General features: G+C 44.4%; 1 protein-coding gene across 6 annotated transcripts in view; it reads right to left on the reverse strand.

The window, feature by feature from the left end:
- Positions 1-18847, reverse strand: part of abcc8 (ATP binding cassette subfamily C member 8) — a 104565-nt gene that overhangs the window by 66079 nt on the left and 19639 nt on the right. For all 6 annotated transcript variants that reach the window (XM_033038992.1, XM_033038997.1, XM_033038993.1 and 3 more), the window contains exons 6-9: positions 17393-17635; positions 15142-15330; positions 12642-12806; positions 11745-11900 (exon numbers count right to left, since the gene is read on the reverse strand). In XM_033038992.1, the coding sequence (XP_032894883.1) occupies positions 11745-11900; positions 12642-12806; positions 15142-15330; positions 17393-17635 (753 nt within the window). The remainder of the gene's footprint in view (positions 1-11744; positions 11901-12641; positions 12807-15141; positions 15331-17392; positions 17636-18847) is intronic.

The raw sequence follows: 18847 nt of genomic DNA on the forward strand, positions 1-18847 counted from the left end.
TCTTGCTATGTGTACGGGCCGACAACGTTGCTATTTGCGAATGGAACCACCCACTACAACCATGAGCAAACATCCTCACGTGTGTCTTTAAAGAACATACAATATGGAATAGATGAGAATCCATTTATTGAACTGACTTTTAACTTTCGGTCCAACCATCTGCCTATAAAATACGTCCCCCTCACCTGTATCCACCTATCATTTACCATTCTTTGTCCGAAAGACACAGAGTCATACAGCTCGAAAACAGGCCCTTTGGCCCAACTTGCCAATGCCGACTAACATACCCCATCTACACTAGTCCCACCTGCCTGCTTTTGGCCCATATCCCTCTAAACCTATCTTATCCATTGTATCTATCTAAATGTTCCAAAAAAGCTGATATAGTACCTGCCTCAACGACCTCCTCTGGCAGCTTGTTCCATACACCCATCACCCTATGTGTAAAAGGAATTACCCCTCAGGTTCTCATTAAATCTTTCCCCCCTCACCTTTAACCTATGTCCTCTGGTTCTTGATTGCCCTACTCTGGGCAAAAGACTGCGCTTACCCAGTCTATTTCGCTCTCTCCTGCACCCTCCACTCTTTCAGCTTCCCCCCCCCCTCCATCACCACCACAATCAGTCTAAAGAAGGGTCCCGACCCGAAACGTAGCCTATCCATGTTCTCCAGAGATGCTAATTGATGCATTGAGTTACTCCAGCAATCGTGACCTTTTTTTGTAGACCGTCATCCACAGTTCCTTGTTTGGACACAGCACAGTACAGCATAGGAACAGGCCCTTCAGCCCACAATGTCCATGCCGTACATATGGCGTTAAACTAATCTCCTCTGCCTGCACCTGATCCATTTCCCTCCATTCCCTACATATCCACTGCAAATAAATGGGAAGACAATGGTGAATCAGCTTAATTAGATGAGTCAGGGGGGCTGTGCTGAGGGACTCCTGTTGCAATGACTCAGGGTTGAGATGATCAGCCTCCTGTAACAGGAGGTGGTGGCACGGCAGTAGAGTGCTGCCTTACAGCGCCAGATACCTGGTTCGATCCTGACCTTGTGCTCTGTCTGTATGGAGTTTGTACGAACTTCCTGTGACCGGCGTGTGTTTTTCTCCGGGTGCTCCGGTTTCCTCCCACATCCCAACGACCTACAGGTTTGTAGGTTGAATTGCTTCTGTAAATTGCCCCTAGTGTGTAGGATATGGGTGATCGATGGTTGGCATGGACTCGGTGGGTCAAATGGCCTATTTCCACGCTGTGTCTCTAAACTAAACGAAAAAATTATTTGCCTTCATCGTATGATTGCAGGTGGTGAAGAACTAAATACTGGTAACTTGGATTTCACTCGGCTTCCTGGATTCCAGAACTGGTTCTCAACTGTTTGCGGAACTCAACTGTTTTGCCCAGGGTGGATCAAAGTTGGGAGCCCAATGATTCTGTCGGGAATCAACCTGAAGGCAAATGGGACTAGCCCAATACGCCAACTTGGTCGGCATGGACAAGGTGGACCAAAGGTCCCACTTCCATGCTGTACAGCTCTATGTTTCTATAACTAAGATAACTACCACTAGCAGGGTTATTGTACTTCCTTGAACTACCTCCTCTTGTAGCTTGTTCCATGTACTCACCGCCCGCTCTATGAAAATGTTGCCCCTCAGACTCTTATTTAATCTTTTCTGTCTCAACTTAAATCCGTGTCCTTCAGTTCTTGAATCCCCTACCCTGGAAAAAAGACAGTGCATCCCCCTCATTATTTAATACACCTCAACAAGATCAACCCTCAGCCTCCTGTGCTCCAAGGAAAAGCCTGCCCAACCTCTCCCTATAGCTCAGGCCCTCGAGTCCTGGCAACATCCTTGTAATTCTTTTCATCACCTTTCCTACAGCAGGATGACCAAAACTGAATACAATATTAGTGCAAAGAACTTCTTAATGCCTGCTAAGCTGGATTTTCTTTTGGTAGGTCTGAATAGAAAGACAGTAGATAGCAGTGGCCAAAACTCTTAATATTCTTTATGCAGTTTTTGAAAGAGCGACACTGCGTTGAGGCGAGCTGTAGAGACAAACTAGACTTACTCAATTGTTGGTAACTTGTATATGTGGAATTATATCGTTGAGGCAGTCAGACAGCATGCAAACAGGCCCTTCACCCCTTGTATCAGGATTAGTACATCTTGTACCTCTCTACTAATCCCACTTTCCAACATATGATCCACAGCATGAAGCCAAGTACTATTTATCACAGACTTGTTGACCTTAAGAAATATCAAACCTGCACATCTTCTTCAGAGGGGAACAGCTTCTTCTCTTCTGCCACCAGACTTCAAAATGGTCCTTCCATAAGTGAGGCTACAGTTCAGATTCTCCAACCAACCTCATTATGGACATTGGAGATTTTCTCTGCAACTGTTACGCTACAATGCTGAGAAACTATATTCTGCACTCTGTTTATTTTTGCTCTACCTGGTGTGCTTGAATTTGTCTTGATTGTATTCAAGTATAGCATTAACTGATTTAGTTTAGTTTAGTTTAAAGATACAGTGCAGAAACAGGCCCCTCGGTCCACCAAGTCCACCCGACCAGCGACCCTAGTGCACACACTAGGGTACAATTTACAATGCTCACCAAAGTCAATTAACCTACAAACCCGCATGCCTTTGGAATGTTGGAGGAAACGGGAGTTCCAGGAGGAAACCCACATGGTCACAGGGAGAATGTACAAACTCTGTACAAACAGCACCCGTGCTGGATTGAACCCAGGTCTCTAGTGCTGTAAAGCAGCAACTCTACCGGTGTGCCACTGCGTCACTGCACCAACCTTGATCGGTTAGCACACAAACAAAAGCTATTCACTGTACCTCACTACACTCGACAATAATGAACTTAACCTCCTGATAAGTAGAAGCATTGATAACACAGGGTGGCCAGACTGGCATTGAATGTTTAAATACGCTGACGATATTCACAGTTTAAGCATGGCACAAAGTGTGGCAGGTTAGCGGATTTACCGGCATTTCCAAACATTGTGAACAACACAACAAAATGACTGCGTTCAGTTTGCAGACACCTCAGAATGACATGGACACGAGGTGATTCAACCAACAAAATATATTAAATCTTTATTTCTGAGTAGCACTAAAGAGGACTAACTTTAACTTAGAGCCACCATAGAAAGTCAGTCATACAGCATGGAAACAGGCCCTTCGTTCCAACTTCTCTGTGCCGACCAAGATGCCCCATCTAGGTTAATCTCACTTGCCTATGTTTGGTCCATATTACTCTGTACTTTTCCTATCCATGTTCTTATCCAAATTACTTTTAAATGTTGTTATAGTATCTGGTTCAACTATCTCCTCTGGCAGCTCATTCCATATACCCACCACCCTCTGGCTGAAAATGCTGCCGCTCAGCTTCCTAATAAATCTTTCCCATCTCACATTAAACCTATGCCCCCTGGTTCTTGATTCCCTTACTCTGGGTAAAAGACTGTGTGCATTCACTCTATCTATTCCCACCTCATGTGGCCAATAATGCTTTAACCGGCCATCACGAAGGTTAGGGTGAGGATTAGGTTTTCACCAAGTCAAACATTCTTTCCTTTGACTTGTGGAGCGAGCCATGAATTGCCCTTCCTCTTCTACCCAGCTCCTCCACTGCTGAACATTAAAATCCACTCTCCCATCTCAAATGTGAAAACAAGATAAAGTTTCACAACAGCTGCTTGGCATGGAATGCCAATTAAAAGGAATCTGCTGATACTGAGTTGAGTTTAGCCACTTTATTATAGGAACATGGTCTTCATCAGCTGTCGTGAGCATGATGATTGTTTGACTGCAAGGAAAAACATAGCACTGCTTTAGCCAGCAGAAGTTTAACTACAGCGCCCTCCATGATGTTTGGGCCAAAGACCCATCATTTATTTATTTGCCTCTGTACGCCACAATTTGAGATTTGTAATAGAAAAAAATCACATGTGGTTAAAGTGCACATTGTCAGATTTTATTAAAGGGTATTTTTATACATTTTGGTTTCACCATGTAGAAATTACAGCTGTGTTTATACATAATCCACCCATTTCAGGGACACATGGCTTTACAGGCATTTGTAATTGCTCAGGATAATTGCCTCCTTAATGCAGGTATAAGAGAGCTCTCAGCACCTAGTCTTTCCTCCAGTCTTTCCATCACTTTTGGAAACTTTTACTGCTGTTTATCAACTTGAGGACCAAAGTTGTGCCAATGAAAGTCAAAGAAGCCATTATAAGACAGAGAAACAAGAATAAAACATCAGCCAAACCTTAGGATTACCAAAATCAACTGTTTGGAACATCATTAAGAAGAAAGAGAGCACTGGTGAGCTTACTAATCGCAAAGGGACTGGCAGGACAAGGAAGACTCCACAGCTGATGACAGAAGAACTCTCTCTATAATAAAGAAAAACCCCCAAACATCTGTCCGACAGATCAGAAACACTCTTCAAGAGTCAGGTGTGGATTTGTCAATGACCACTGTCTGCAGAAGACTTCATGAACAAAAATACAGAGGCTACACTGCAAGATGCAAACCACTGTTTAGCTGCAAAAATAGGATGGCCAGGTTACAGTTTGCCAAGAAGTACTTAAAAGAGCAACCACAGGTCTGGAAAAGGATCTTGTGGACAAGATGAGATGAAGATTAACTTGTATCAGAGTGATGGCAAGAGCAAAGTATGGGGAGAGAAGGAACTGCCCAAGATCCAAAGCACATCACAACATCTGTAAAACACAGTGGTGGGGGTGTTGTGGCCTGGGCATGTATGACTGTTGAAGGTACTGGCTCACTTATCTTCATTGATGATACAACTGCTGATGGTTGTAGCATAATGGATTCTGAAGTGTATCGACACATCCTATCTGCTCAAGTTCAAACAAATGCCTCAAAACTCATTGGCCGGCAGTTCATTCTACAGCAAGACCATGATCCCAAACATACTGCTCAAGCAACAAATAAGTTTTTCAAAGCTAAAAAATTGTAAATTCTTGAGTGGCCAAGTCAATCACCTGATCTGAACCCAATTGAGCATGTCTTTTATATGCTGAAGAGAAAACTGAAGGGGACTAGCCCCCAAAACAAGCATAAGCTAAAGATGGCTGCAATACAGGCCTGGCAGAGCATCACCAGAGAAGACACCCAGCAACTGGTGATGTCCATGAATCGCAGACTTCAAGCAGTCATTGCATGCAGAGGATATGCAACAAAATACTAAACATGAGTACTTACATTTACATGACATCGCTGTGTCCCAAACATTATGGTGCCCTGAAATGGGGGGGGGGGGGGGGGGGACTATGTATAAACACTGCTGTAATTTCTACATGGTGAAACCAAAATGTATAAAAATGGCCTTTATTAAAATCTGACAATGTGCACTTTAACCACATGTGATTTTTCTATTGCAAATCTCAAATTGTGGAGTACAGAGGCAAATAAATAAATGATGGGTCTTTGCCCTAAACATTATGGAGGGCACTGTATGTGAACACTTCCCTGACACTGCTTCTGGTAATTGGCAGTACTTGTGATGATGTTGCTTAGTATCTTTTCCACAGTTTAAAGTTGTTATTTTTTTTAGCATTTAAGCTACACATCCAACTGTTTTGATAACATACTGCAACACAAGTCTTCACACTCTTCACATATAGCGTCAGGGTTTATTTTAATCAACCAATCATTCACAGCTAATCCTCAGGATGCCTCAGAAATTAGCCATGGACTTAATTAGCCTTTTACCCAGGGTAAGGGAATCAAGCACCAGAGGGCATAGGCTTAAAGTCATTAGGAGAAATATTTAATAGAAACCTGAGGAGCAACCATTTCACACAGTCGGTGTTGGGTGTATGGAATGAGCTGTCAGAGGAGGCAGTTGTGGCAAGTTAGCAACATTTGAAAGATACTTGAACAGGTACATGCATAGGACATTAAGGATGGATATGGGCCAAACGTGGGCAGGTGGGACTAGTGTAGATGGGTCATGTTGGTTGGTGTGAGCAAGTTGGGCCAAAGGGTCTATTTTCTGTGTTGTATGTTTCTCTCACGATATGACATAGGTTTAAGGTGAGTAGGGAAAGATGTAATAGATACCTGAGGGACAACTTTCCCACAAAGAGGGTGGGTATATGGAACGAGCTGCCAGCTACAACAAAATTTAGAATACACTTGGACAGATACATGTATAGGAAATGTTTAGAGGGAAATGGGGCAAATGCCAGCAGGTGGGATGAATGTAGATGGGGTATGTTGGTCCTTTTTCTCCAGAGATGTTGCCTTAACCTGCCGAATTGCTCCAGCATTTTGTGCCTATCTTCGGTGGATGGGGACTGTTGGTTGGCATGGGCAAGATGGGCTGAAGGGCCTATTTCCATGCTGTATGACTCTATAATTAGCGTCGTGGTTGAGAACGAATGCGCTGGCAGTTGCACAGTTCAAATAAACATAGCTAAAGTTAAAAGTGGCCTCACAAAAAGGTACTTAAGGGGCAGCATGCACAGCTTTAGCCTTTTGCCCTGATGGATACCAGCCTCTCACGGTTTGTGCAGAGTAGCTACAGGCCAGATAACACAACCCACATAGACTGAGGAGTCCAAATGCATGCTGCTTATCAGTTTCCTGAGTGGTCTGGTGTTGGAATTCTGGCACCATTTTACAGATTCTTTCCTGGGCCTTTGGAATCTCTGAAGTGCCTGTTGCACTGGAGCGTCTATTAAATGTCACCCGTTGCCTCTCATCCGGAGTGAAGCTCATATCTCAAACATTTCCAATCACATGATATCAGAACATAATACTGGCATGTCCACAAGGCTTAGGAACTTCAGCATGTCCCTAACAACTCTCATCAACTTCTACAGATGCGCCGTGGAAAGCATTATATCAGGATGCATCACAGCACAGTTTGGGAACAGCTCCGTCCAAGCCCGCAAGAAATTGCAGTGAATTGTGGACGTAGCCTAAACCATCACACAAACCAATCAGCTCAGTTTGTGGAAGACCCGAAACATCACCCATTCCTTTTCTCCAGAGATGCTGCTTGATCCGCTGAGTTGCTCCAAACACTTTGTGTCTCCCTTCCATTGACTACATCTATACTTCACGCTACCTCGACAAGGCCGCCAGCATACCCGAGGATGTGTCTCACCCTCTTCTCCCCTCTCCCATCAGATAAGAGGTACAGAAGTGTGAAAATGCAGACCTCCAGATTCAAGGACAGTTTCTTCTCAACAGTTTTCAGGCAACTGAACCATCCTATCAACAACCTGAGAGCTGCCCTCAGCTACTATCTACCTCAATGGAGACACATAGACTACCTTTAATCAGATTTTACTGGACTTTACCGTGCACTCTTTATCTGTATACTGTGAACGACTCGATTGTAATCATGTATTGTGTATCTGCTGGCTGGTTAGCACAAAAAGATTCCCACTGTTCCTTGGTACACGTGACAATAATAAACTAAACTAAATTAGCAAATCTTATTGCAATATAAAAGTCCAAAAGGAGATTAGAAATGACTATTTGAAGGGTGGCACAGTGGCGCAGCTAGTAGAGCCACTGCCTCATAGCGCCAGAGACCCGGGTTAGACTACAGGTGCTGTCTGTGTGTGTAATTTTTGCATTCTCCCCGTGACGGTTTCCTCATGGTGATCAGATTTCCTCCCACATCCCAAAGACGAGCGGGTTTGTAGGTTAATTGAGCCTCTGTAAGAACCTAGTGCCCGGCGCCTGTGTGTAGGCAGTGGATGAGGAAGTGGGATAACATGGAACTGGTGTGAACGGGTGATCAGTGTGGACTCCACACAGACAGCACCCAAGGTCATGCTCTATTCCCAAATGTTAAATGACACGAGTCCAGAGCCCAACCAGCCACAGTCAGCGGCAGAGAGGAAGATGGAAGGAAAAAAGCAGAATGGAGCAGTCACTGGCTGTGACTGAAGAGAAAAGATGCTGTCTGGGCTGCCACGTGACCATCTAGAGGCTAACCATAAGACACACACCCAGGGCTGATCACCCTGCGGTGGGCCAACCTCGACTGAGGGTGTCTTATGATAAAAGGCCGAAACACCCAGTGATGTTGAGGTACACAACTGAAGATGTGTCTGATTGGTAGCAAAATCACCTAGTGGTCACCCCCAAGAATACCGGGTTTCAGTTGTGGTGAAGGACCTTAGGGATTGTACCATCCAGTCCTACTAATCAACACTATTTTAGCAATAAACTGGAGACAAGTCAGGCAGGGAGGCTCTATATTTGGAAAATTACTTATGTCCTTGGAGATTTGAAGTAGAACAACATACGATGAAGATGGAAATCATGTGTAATAGATGATGCCATAGTGCCAACCCCAGTAAATATCATGCATCTGTTTTAGTCAGAGCCACTACCTACAAGCAATCCTGCAGGAATACAAACGAACGCCAAGCTTTCATTCTGATTTTAATCCCCCTATTATCAAAACGTTGCCAGAACACAAATAGTGAGTAGAACATGACAGTGAGTAGAGTACAGCACGGGAACAGGCCCTTTGGCCCATAATGTCCATGCCGAACATGATGCCAGGTTAAATTAATCTCATCTGCCTGTACTTGATCCATATCCCGCCATTCCCTGCACTTCAATGTGTCTATCTAAAAGTCTCTTAAAAGCCTCTTAAATGCATCGCCATTGTTGTCAAAGTGAACATTTAATACCATCCTTCCCCACAAACTGGTGGACAAACTGGGGGACTTGGGACTTCCACACTCCACCTGCATGTGGATAAATAGCTTCCTGTCGGGTCGCAGCCAGAGAGTCAGAGTGGGCCATCACACATCCACGGCCCTCAGCCTCAGTACCGGCTCTCCACAGGGCTGCGTGCTGAGCCCCCTGCTCTACACCATCTACACACATGACTGCACCCCCGCCCACCACAGCAACACCATTGTCAAATTTGCGGATGACACTACGGTGGTGGGACTCATCTCCGGGGGGGACGAGTACGCCTACCGGGATGAGGTGGAGCAGCTGACAGTGTGGTGTGGAGAAAATAACCTGCTCCTCAACATCTTAAAGACCAAGGAGATAATAATAGACTTCAGGAAGAATAAAACGGACATGGTACCATTAATTATCAGAGGGGACTGTGTGGAGAGGGTGGCGGATTTCCGCTTCCTGGGAATCCATATTGAGGAGGACCTGACATGGAGCGTGAACACCTCTGCGCTGCTGAAAAAGGTCCAGCAGAGACTGCACTTCCTGAGGGTGCTCAGGAAGAATAACATCACTCAGAGACTGCTGCTGTCCTTTTATCGGTGCTCCATTGAGAGCATCCTAACATACTGTGTATGCGTATGGTACACCAGCTGCACAGCGGCTCAGAGGAAAGCGCTCCAGAGGGCCATTGACAACGCCCAGAGGATTGTCGGCTGCCCTCTCCTTACCTTGGAGGACTTACACAGTTCCCGCTGCATCAAAAAATCCCAGAGTATTATAAAGGACATTTCCCACCCCGGACACTCCCTGTTTGAACTGTTACCGTCAGGCAGACGGTGCAGATCTACAAGGACAAGGACAAACAGACTTAAAAACAGTTTTTACCCCACTGCTATAAAGGCACTAAATGTAGCCGCCAAGGAACGCAGGGGCGATACATACTAAGAGACTGTGAAATCGACAGAAGGATGTAGGGCTGGGTGTTTATGCGTGCTATTTTTATGATATTTATTTTAGTTGTTTATCTTTTTAAAATATTTTACCTTGTATGTATCGTTAGCTTTTAGAAATGTTTGAATGGTGCACTGACTGGCTGACATTTTACAATTTCGTTGTACATGGTTCATGTTACAATGACAATAAAGAAACTATTCTATTCTATTCTATTCTAACATCTGTGACAATCTGTGTTTTAGTTTAGTTTAGTTGAGAGACACAGTGCGGAAACAGGCCTTTCGGCCCACTGAGTCAGCACTGGGCAACGATCCCTGCACATTAACACTATCCTACACACACTAGGCACAATTTTACATTTACACCAAGCCAATTAACCTACAAACCTGTATGTTTTTGGAGTGTGGAAGGAAACCGAAGATCTCGTTGAAAGCCCACGCAGCTCATGGGGACTGTATAGCCGCAACTGTAGACAGGATCTCTGACGTTGCAAGGCAGCAGGTCTATCGCTAGGCCATCGTGCCGCAACCGGTGCTTAGAGTTAAATAGATGCAATTATTGTGACTTTAATTGTGATTGGAAAAATTAATGTTCGTAAAATAACAAAAAAAGGAGGAACTAATAGTATTGTGATGCTTTTCCCCCCAACTTAAATCAAGGTTGGAGAGAAAACATGAACATTAATTAGTTTTTGTAAAACACAAAGTTCTGGTGGAACTCAACAGGTCAGGCAGCATCTGTGGAGGGAATTACAGGGGCTGTTTCTGGCTGGGCACCGTTTTCAGTCTGGCGGAGGGTGATGTGGAGGGGAAACTGGAGAGGAGAGGTGAGGGCGAGACAAGGCCTGGCAAGTGATATAAAGCAAACCTATTTCGTTTGTTAGTTTAGTATCTGATTCAAGTCCTTTTGATGTTGAGAAGGGATATCCTATTTGGGTTTATTTTTGAGTGGAAACTGCTGCACTACAATAAACTCACCTGTGACCTGTTGTTCCATACAGAAGCTCCAGAGATGTTCTCCTAACATGCTACCTTGTCTCCAATATCCGAGACTGTGCAATGCATTGAGCAGCGGCACAGTGGCGCAGCTGGTAGAGCCACTGCCTCACAGCACCAGAGACCCGGGTTCGATCCTGACCTTGGATGCTGTTTGTGTGGAGTTTTTGAACGTTCTCTCTGTGACTGTGTGGGTTTCCTCCGGGTGTTCCGGTTTCCTTCCACGTCCCAAAAACATGCAGATTTGGAGGTTAATTCGCCTCGGTTAACTGCCCCTGGTGCATACAGTGGGATAACATGAGAGAGCGGGATAACATGGAACTAGAGTGAATGGGTGATCGATGGTCGGCCATGAACTCGGTGAGCCGAACAACCTGTTTCCGTGCCGTATGACTCTGAATTGAATATGTTAATGTAATGCAGGTAAGACTCAATTTCCAGGAGACAATAAATGGTGAGCATTGCCCGGTCCATCACGGGGACTGACCTCCCCACCATCGAAGAGATCTACAAGAGTCGCTGCCTCAAAAAGACAGCCAGCATCATCAGGGAACCACACCACCCTGGCCACACTCTAATTTCACTCCTGCCATCGGGAACAAGGTACAGGAGCCTGAAAATTGTAACTTCCAGATTCAGGAGCAGCTTCTTCCCTACAACCATCAGGCTATTAAACACTACAACCTACAAATAAGCTCTGAACTGCATAGATTTGGGGGCACTAATTTTGTCTTTGCACTTCAACTGTTTGTCATATACTGTACAGTATGTATACACTCAACTTCCTTTTAATCATAGTCATCTGTCTGTCTGTCTGTCTGTCTGTCTGTCTGTCTGTCTGTCTGTCTGTCTGTCTGTCTTGCTGTCTGTCTGTCTGTCTGTCTGTCTGTCTGTCTATTCTATTTATTTACATATTCTCCAAGTAAGAATTTAATGGTTCCGTTTCGGGACGAATGACAATAAAACACATTTGATTCTTGACTCTCTTGACTTGTCAGGTCATCGGTGTGAAAGTCACCACTAAAGTCACGGTGACTTTGCTTCAGAGGTTTCGCATCAACGCCCCGTCAAGTTACCTGCACGGGCATGGCCCAGAGGTTGGGGGAGAGAAAGAAGAACCACATCAGCTGGTTGGTGTCGATGGCGACCAGGTTACAGATCTGCCCCACGGTCAGTTCCCCCATGGACATGTTGGATGTGGACAATCGAAGGATCTTATTGTAGATCTTGGTCTGGGAGAGAAAAAAATTAAGAAATGTAGCTGCGTTATGAGAAACTGTCATGAAAATCTTTCATAGGCAGTATTCATTTATTTTCATCATGTATTTCAACAGGAGTAATGCCAGTAAGAGTGACTGGATGTTAGGAATTGGAAGGAATATTGAACCATAGGAAAGCACTTAACTTATCAAGTCAAACACGTGTCACTCAACCACCATCTTGCATTGAGTCCCTGACCCTGATTCCACCCATTAGAACATAGAACATGGAACAGTACAGCACAGGAACAGGTCCTTCGGACCACAATGTCTGTGCTGAAAATTATACCAATTCCAACTCTTATCTGCCTGCACATAATCCATATGCCTCCATTCCCTGCACATCACGGGCCTGTATCTGTGGTGAATGACAAGGCGGCACAGTGGCACAGCGGTAGAGATGCTGCCTCACTAGAGACCTGGTTTCGATCTTGTCTACAGGTGCTGTCTGTACGGAGTTTGTATGTTCTCCCTGTGACCGCATGGGTTTTCTCCAGGTGCTCCGGTTTCCTCCCACACTCCAAAGGCGCACAGGTTTGTAGGCTAATTTGCTTCGGTAAAATTTTAAACATGTCTCTAATGTATAGGATAGTGGTAGTGTACGGGGTGATCGCTGGTCGACATGGACTCGGTGGGCCGAAGGGCCTGTTTCTGCCTTGTATCTCTAAACTCTAAAGACTATGACTAGGAACTAAACATACAAAACTCCAGTACCTCAATTGCTCCTCGTAGGTTGATTCCAGTTTCTATGGCAACGTAGTAAGACGCCTGAAGAAATGTTCTTTGTAAAAGGAGAGCGAGGAATAATAGAACTGCGATCACATAGGCATTGGATAAAAACTCCTGTGAGGAAATGAAGTAAACTCCCAGCATTTTGACCTGTAGAGACCAAGAGTGCTCTGTAAGTTCCAGCAGTAATGTATTGTACAAACTATAATTTCTTGACAACATTTACAAAACACCATTGAATTAGAGACATAATTTGCTTGCTTAACTCTGTGCGACAGGCAGCATCTCTGGATAGAAGGAATGGGTGATGTTTCTAGTCGGTACCCTTCTTCAGGCTCATTGTTATATGTTATGGCAATGTTTAGTGCTCCAATGTTAATCAAATACTGTGGTTAGTGCGCAAAACAGAGTGGGCAAAGATTATATCGGGAAAGCAAATCCAGTTTATGAAGGATGCGGTTAAATAAAAACAAAGATAGTTTAATTTACATCGATAAAGTCGAACAAGGGACCTGACCCTAAATGTTACCTATCCATTCCTTCACAGATGGAACATAGTACAACACAGGATCAGTCCCTTCTGCCCACATGATGCCAAGGTGAATTGATCTGCTCTGCATGCACGTGATCCATATCCCTTCATTCTCTGCATATCCATGTGCTTATCTAAAACCCTATTGAACGACACGATCGTATCTGCCGCCACTACCACTCCTGGTAGTGCGTTCCAGGCACTCACGGCCCTCTTTGTAAAAAAAACAACTTGTCCCGTACACCTCCTTTAAACTTTGCCCCTTCACCTTAAAGCTTTGCCCTCTAGTCTTTGACATTTCCACCATGGAAATGGTACTGTTTAAAGCAATGCATTCAAAGAGTCATACAGCATGGAAACAGGCCCTTCAGCCCAATATATCACTCTGACCAATATGCTCCATTTAAATTGGTCCCATTTGGCCGAATTTAGCTCATGTCTCTTTAAATGCTGCCTGACCTGCTGAGTTGCAGCACTTTTTGTTTTACTCAAGATTCCAGCATCTACAGTTCCAGTATCTGTACACTGTGGATAATGTGATCATGTACAGTCTTTTCGCTGACATGGTAGCACGCAACAAAAAGCTTTTCACTGTGCCTCGGTATAGGTGACAATAAAACCAAACTAAACTAAACTAAACATGTGTCTCAAGGATAATTTGTGGTTGCTTGGAATAGTCCTCATTAAAATAAACCTGCCAGGACAGGATACGTAACAAGGAATGTGTGACACTCAATCCATTCCATTTCTGAAGCATAAGTGATAGATCTTGTACACTGTCAGGTGCCCTCCCAAGGAATAAATACATGGGGATTATTAATAGATGACCAAAATTACAATTTACAGGAGGGCAGAGCTTTAAGGAGAAGGGGTAAAGTTTAAAGAACAGATGTGGAGCAATTTTTTCTACACCGAGGTTGACGGGGGACTGGAACGCACTGCCAGCAATGTTGTTGAAAGCAGACTTGATAGTGGCGTTTTAAGAAGCTTTAAGATACGGATATGGATATGCAGGGAATGGAGGGACATGGATCATAGAGGAGATACGTTCAATTTAGCATCATGTTTAGCACAGACGTTATAGGCCGAAGGGCCTGTGCTGTACTGTTCGATGTCCACATGGCCTCAGACACACTGGCAAGTAATTTCAAGAGTGTAGATTTGTTTTCTGGAATAACTTTTAACTTAGAAGTTCATTGTTTATTTTGTTTTCATTTTTACCAATCAACCTGCCATTTAGTTTAGTTTTAGTAAGGCCAGTTTCCGTGCTGTATGACATTATGATTTCAATTGGACCATATCTCTTTAAACCTTTCCTAACCATGTACCTGCCCAAGTGTCTGGATGACACAATGGTGCAGTGGTAGAGTTACTGCCTCACAGCACCAGAGACCTGGGTTTGGTCCTGACTGTGGATGCTGTCTACCTCATTGGTTACCCTCGGACTATCTTTGATCGGACTTTGCTGGCTTTACCTTGCACTAAACGTTATTCCCTTATCATGTATCTATACACTGTAAATGGCTTGATTGTAATCATGTATTGTCTTTCCGCTGACTGGATAGCACGCAACAAAAGCTTTCCACTGTACTCGGTACACGTGACAATATACTGAACTGAAACTGTTTGTACGCTCTCTCTGAGACCACGTGGGTTTTCTCCAGATGCTCCAGTTTCCTCCCACACTCCAAAGACATGTGGGTTTGAAGGTTAATTGGCTTCTGTAAATTGTCCCTAGTGTGTTGGATAGAACTAGTGTAGACAATAGACAATTGGTGCAGGAGTAGGCCATTTGGCCCTTCGAGCTAGCACCGTCATTCAATATGATCATGGCAGATCATCTGTGTACGGGTGATCGGTGGTCGGCACAGACTCGATGGGCCGAAGAGCTTGTTTCCATGCCGTATCAGTAAACTAAACTAAACTAGATGACAGAAGTGTGTTGTTACGTACCTGTGGATGGAAGGCTTGATGTTCGTCACTGAGGTGGTGCACAATCCCAGAGATGCAGAGAGGTCCGGCAAAGCCCAGCAGGTCGGCCAAGATGCGAAAGATGCTGCTGAGAATGATGGGGCGACCAAAGGCCTGCCGTAACACCCGCCAGATCATCTTCGTGTCCTGCAGCCCGACCAGAGCTTTCTTCTGCAACAGGGAGTAGAACGCATTTAGCTGAGCATCTGCAGCAAATATTCACCGCCACTGAGTCATACAGCACGGAAACAGGCCCTTTGGCCCAACTCGTCCGTGTCCACCATAATACCCCTTCTACACTAGTCCCACCTGCCTGCGTTTGGCCCATATCCCGCTAAACCGTTCCTATCTATGTGCCTGTCCAAATATCTTTTAAATATTGTAGTGCAATCCATAATTAGAAGTCGAAATAGGGGAAGGAACAGAGACAATACAAGTGGTGTGCAGCACATGTTTGCTATCACAGGGGTGGTACAATGGCACAGCTGATAGAGTCGCTGCCTCACAGCGCCAGAGATCCGGCTTCAAACCTGACCTGGGGTGCTGACTGTGTGGAGTTTGTACATTGTCCCTGTGACCGTGTGGTATTCCCCCGGGTGCTCCGGTTTCCTGCAACCAAGATGAGCCCAGCCACGCTAGTCCCACTTGCCCACATTTGGTCCGTATCCCTCTAAACCTTTCCTCTCCATTAGTTCTGTTGATCAACATCCAATAATTGGATTTAGGGGAGCACAGTGGTGCAGCGGTAGAGTTGCTGTCCTACAGAGCCGGTTCGATCCTGACTATGGGTGCTGTCTGTCTGTACGGAGTTTGTATGTTCTCCCAATGACGTGTGGGTTTTCTCCAGGTCCTCTGGTTTCCTCTCACACTCCAAAGATGTATAGGTTTGTAGTTTAATTGGCTTCTGTGAATTGTAAATTGTCCCTAGTGGGTAGGATAGTGGTAGTGTACGGATGGTTGCTGGTCGGCACGGACTCAGTGGGCCAAAGGGCCTGTTTCCGCACTGTATCCCTAAACTAAACTAAAACTAAACTAATTGATTATGATTTATTCAACGTGATTCTCTTCACTAATGTCTGCATTAGTAAAGACAAAATATCACTACAGTTGGCAGCCTTGCAGGTCAGAGAACTGTCCATTTTCTGCCATTTTATTATATGTTTTTCTCTTGGTTTCCATACCTCCTTTATTCCACTTAACACAGAGCAATGACAAAAGCAGATGGTAATGGTAGCAAAGGTCAGATTTGGAAAGAATGAATCATTCACCATATTATGCTGCAAATTACACTGATTTGTTGAAGGGAAGACAACCTACAATTTGCATGATGAAGAAATTATGCTTCACCTCCATAAAATATAGATTTCTAAAATAACAAGGTAAAGTTACAGCTAAACTCATTGAATTTACAATTAATCAGTTGAATATTTTCATCTGATTATTGATTAATTGGATGCTCTACATCCTGTGGAATGGGCAGTTCGATGTGCCAGCACTTGATCATGAGACCATAAGACATAGGAGCAGGATTAGGCCATTCGTCCCATCGAGTCTGCTCTGCCATTCGGTCATGGCTGATCTACTTTTCTCACTCTCAACCCCCATTCTCCTGCCTTCTCCCCATAATCTTTGACCTGCTTAATAATCAAGAACCTATCAATCTCCACTTTAAAAATACCCAATGACTTGGCCTCCACTATCGTCTGTGGAAATGAATTCCACAGATTCACCACCCTCTGACTAAATAAATTCCTCCTCATCCCCATCCTTCCCTGTCCATGTACCTGTTCAGCTGCCCTGGTTTGGTGTCCTCTGGTCTTCCCAACTCTGGGGAAAAGACTCTGTGCATTCACTCTATCTATTTGTAGAGTAGTTGCCCTTTGGTTCATCAACAAAACCTGAAACACAGCACTAGCTCTTATCAGGCAACTGTACCATCCCACCAACAACTAAAGAGCAGTTATGAGCTCCTATCTACCTCTATGGAGACCCTTGGACTATCTTTGATCGGACTTTACTGGACGATCTTGCACTAAACATTATTCACGTTATTTCCCTTTATCATGTAACTGTACACTGTGGAAGGCTCGATTGTGATCATATATAGTCTTTCCGTTGACTGGCTAGCACGCAACAAAAGCTTTTCACTGCACCTCTGTACACGTGACAATAAACAAAACTCTAAAAACACTGAAAATGGCACTAAACAATTGCAAATATACGAGAAGACTACCTTTTGTGCTTCGTATGCATCCTTCAGGAGTACATAGTTGGTTATTGCTCTCATGGCAAAGGGCAGCTTGCCAATGGCTTTGATGTCAATAGGTCTCTTATGTGCTGTCGTTATGAATCTGTTCATCCACCAATAGGTACATTTGGACAGGAGGTTCACGAATGGCTGCAAGAATCTGACTCCCAAATCCTGCAGGTCTTCTGGAGGCTTCACCTCTCTTGAATGTTTGTAGAAAATGTATCGCTAGGACAGGAGAAATCTTGCACGAGTCAGTGAATGAAGCAACGATGAGGTTGAATGTTTATAATATATATTCTTAAATAAATATTCAGAATCACTCATTCATTTTCTGTAAAACAGCGTCAAATTAATGAAAGCTACCGAATAGTGAAAGGCCGAATAGTGAAAGAATAGCAAATAGTGAATAGGGCATCATGGTGGTGCAATGGTAGAGTTGCTGCCTTACAGCGCTTTCTGCACCAGAGACCCGGGTTCGAGCCCAACTACGGGTGCTGTCTGTACGCAGTTTGTACGCTCTCCCCGTGACCGCGTTGGTTTTCTCCGGGATCTTTGATTTCCTCCCACACTCTAAAGACGTACGGGTCTCTAGGTTAATTGGATTGGTGTAAATGTAACATTTTCCCTAGTGCGTATAGAATAGTGTTGATTTGCAAGGATCACTGGTCGGCGCGTACTCGGTGGCCCGAAGGGCCTGTTTCCTCTCTGTATCTCTAAGCTAAACTAAGCCTGGATAGAGTGGGGAGGATGTTTCCACGAGTGGGAGAGTCTAGGACCAGAGGACACAGGATCGACGTAAATGATAGATCACAAGGTCCTTTGAGCCAGCTTGCCATTGATCGAGATCATGACAGTTCCAATTCCCTGTCTCAATGTCCTTAGCAAACCTTGCAAACTATTTATTTTGTCTTGATAAACAATTATGTAGATGGGGCATGTTGGCTGGTGTGGGCAGGTTGGGCCAAAGGGCCTGTTTCCATGCTGTATGATGCTATGTCTATTTTCTGTCTTGATAAACAGGTGCGGCATGACTAGTCTCACTTCAAGTAGGGCGCACTGGAAATAATATTCACATTGCGTGCCACAAGAGTTATCCTGTTAGCACATGTTAGCACTTTCACCAGATGAAGCGAGCTGCTGATGCCCAATGTCAGTTTGAAGAGTTTATTTATCTCTGCAGCAATAAATAATTTGGCAAAGAGTTATGTCCAAGTACATGCTGACTGTATAACAGGCAAGATAATGACATAAATATTTCTCGATGACTTATATCGCAATCATGATTGTATCCCTATAACTCTTCTGATGTAGTAGTGACTGTACAGCAGTCAGTACAATGGAGGCACAAAGAATTGTCGATTATGGTTTACAAAAAAAGATACAAAATGCTGGAGTAACTCAGCAGGTCAGGCAGCATCCCTGGAGAATGTGGATAGG

Source organism: Amblyraja radiata, chromosome 20, assembly GCF_010909765.2.
Source record: "Amblyraja radiata isolate CabotCenter1 chromosome 20, sAmbRad1.1.pri, whole genome shotgun sequence".
NCBI lineage: Eukaryota > Metazoa > Chordata > Chondrichthyes > Rajiformes > Rajidae > Amblyraja > Amblyraja radiata.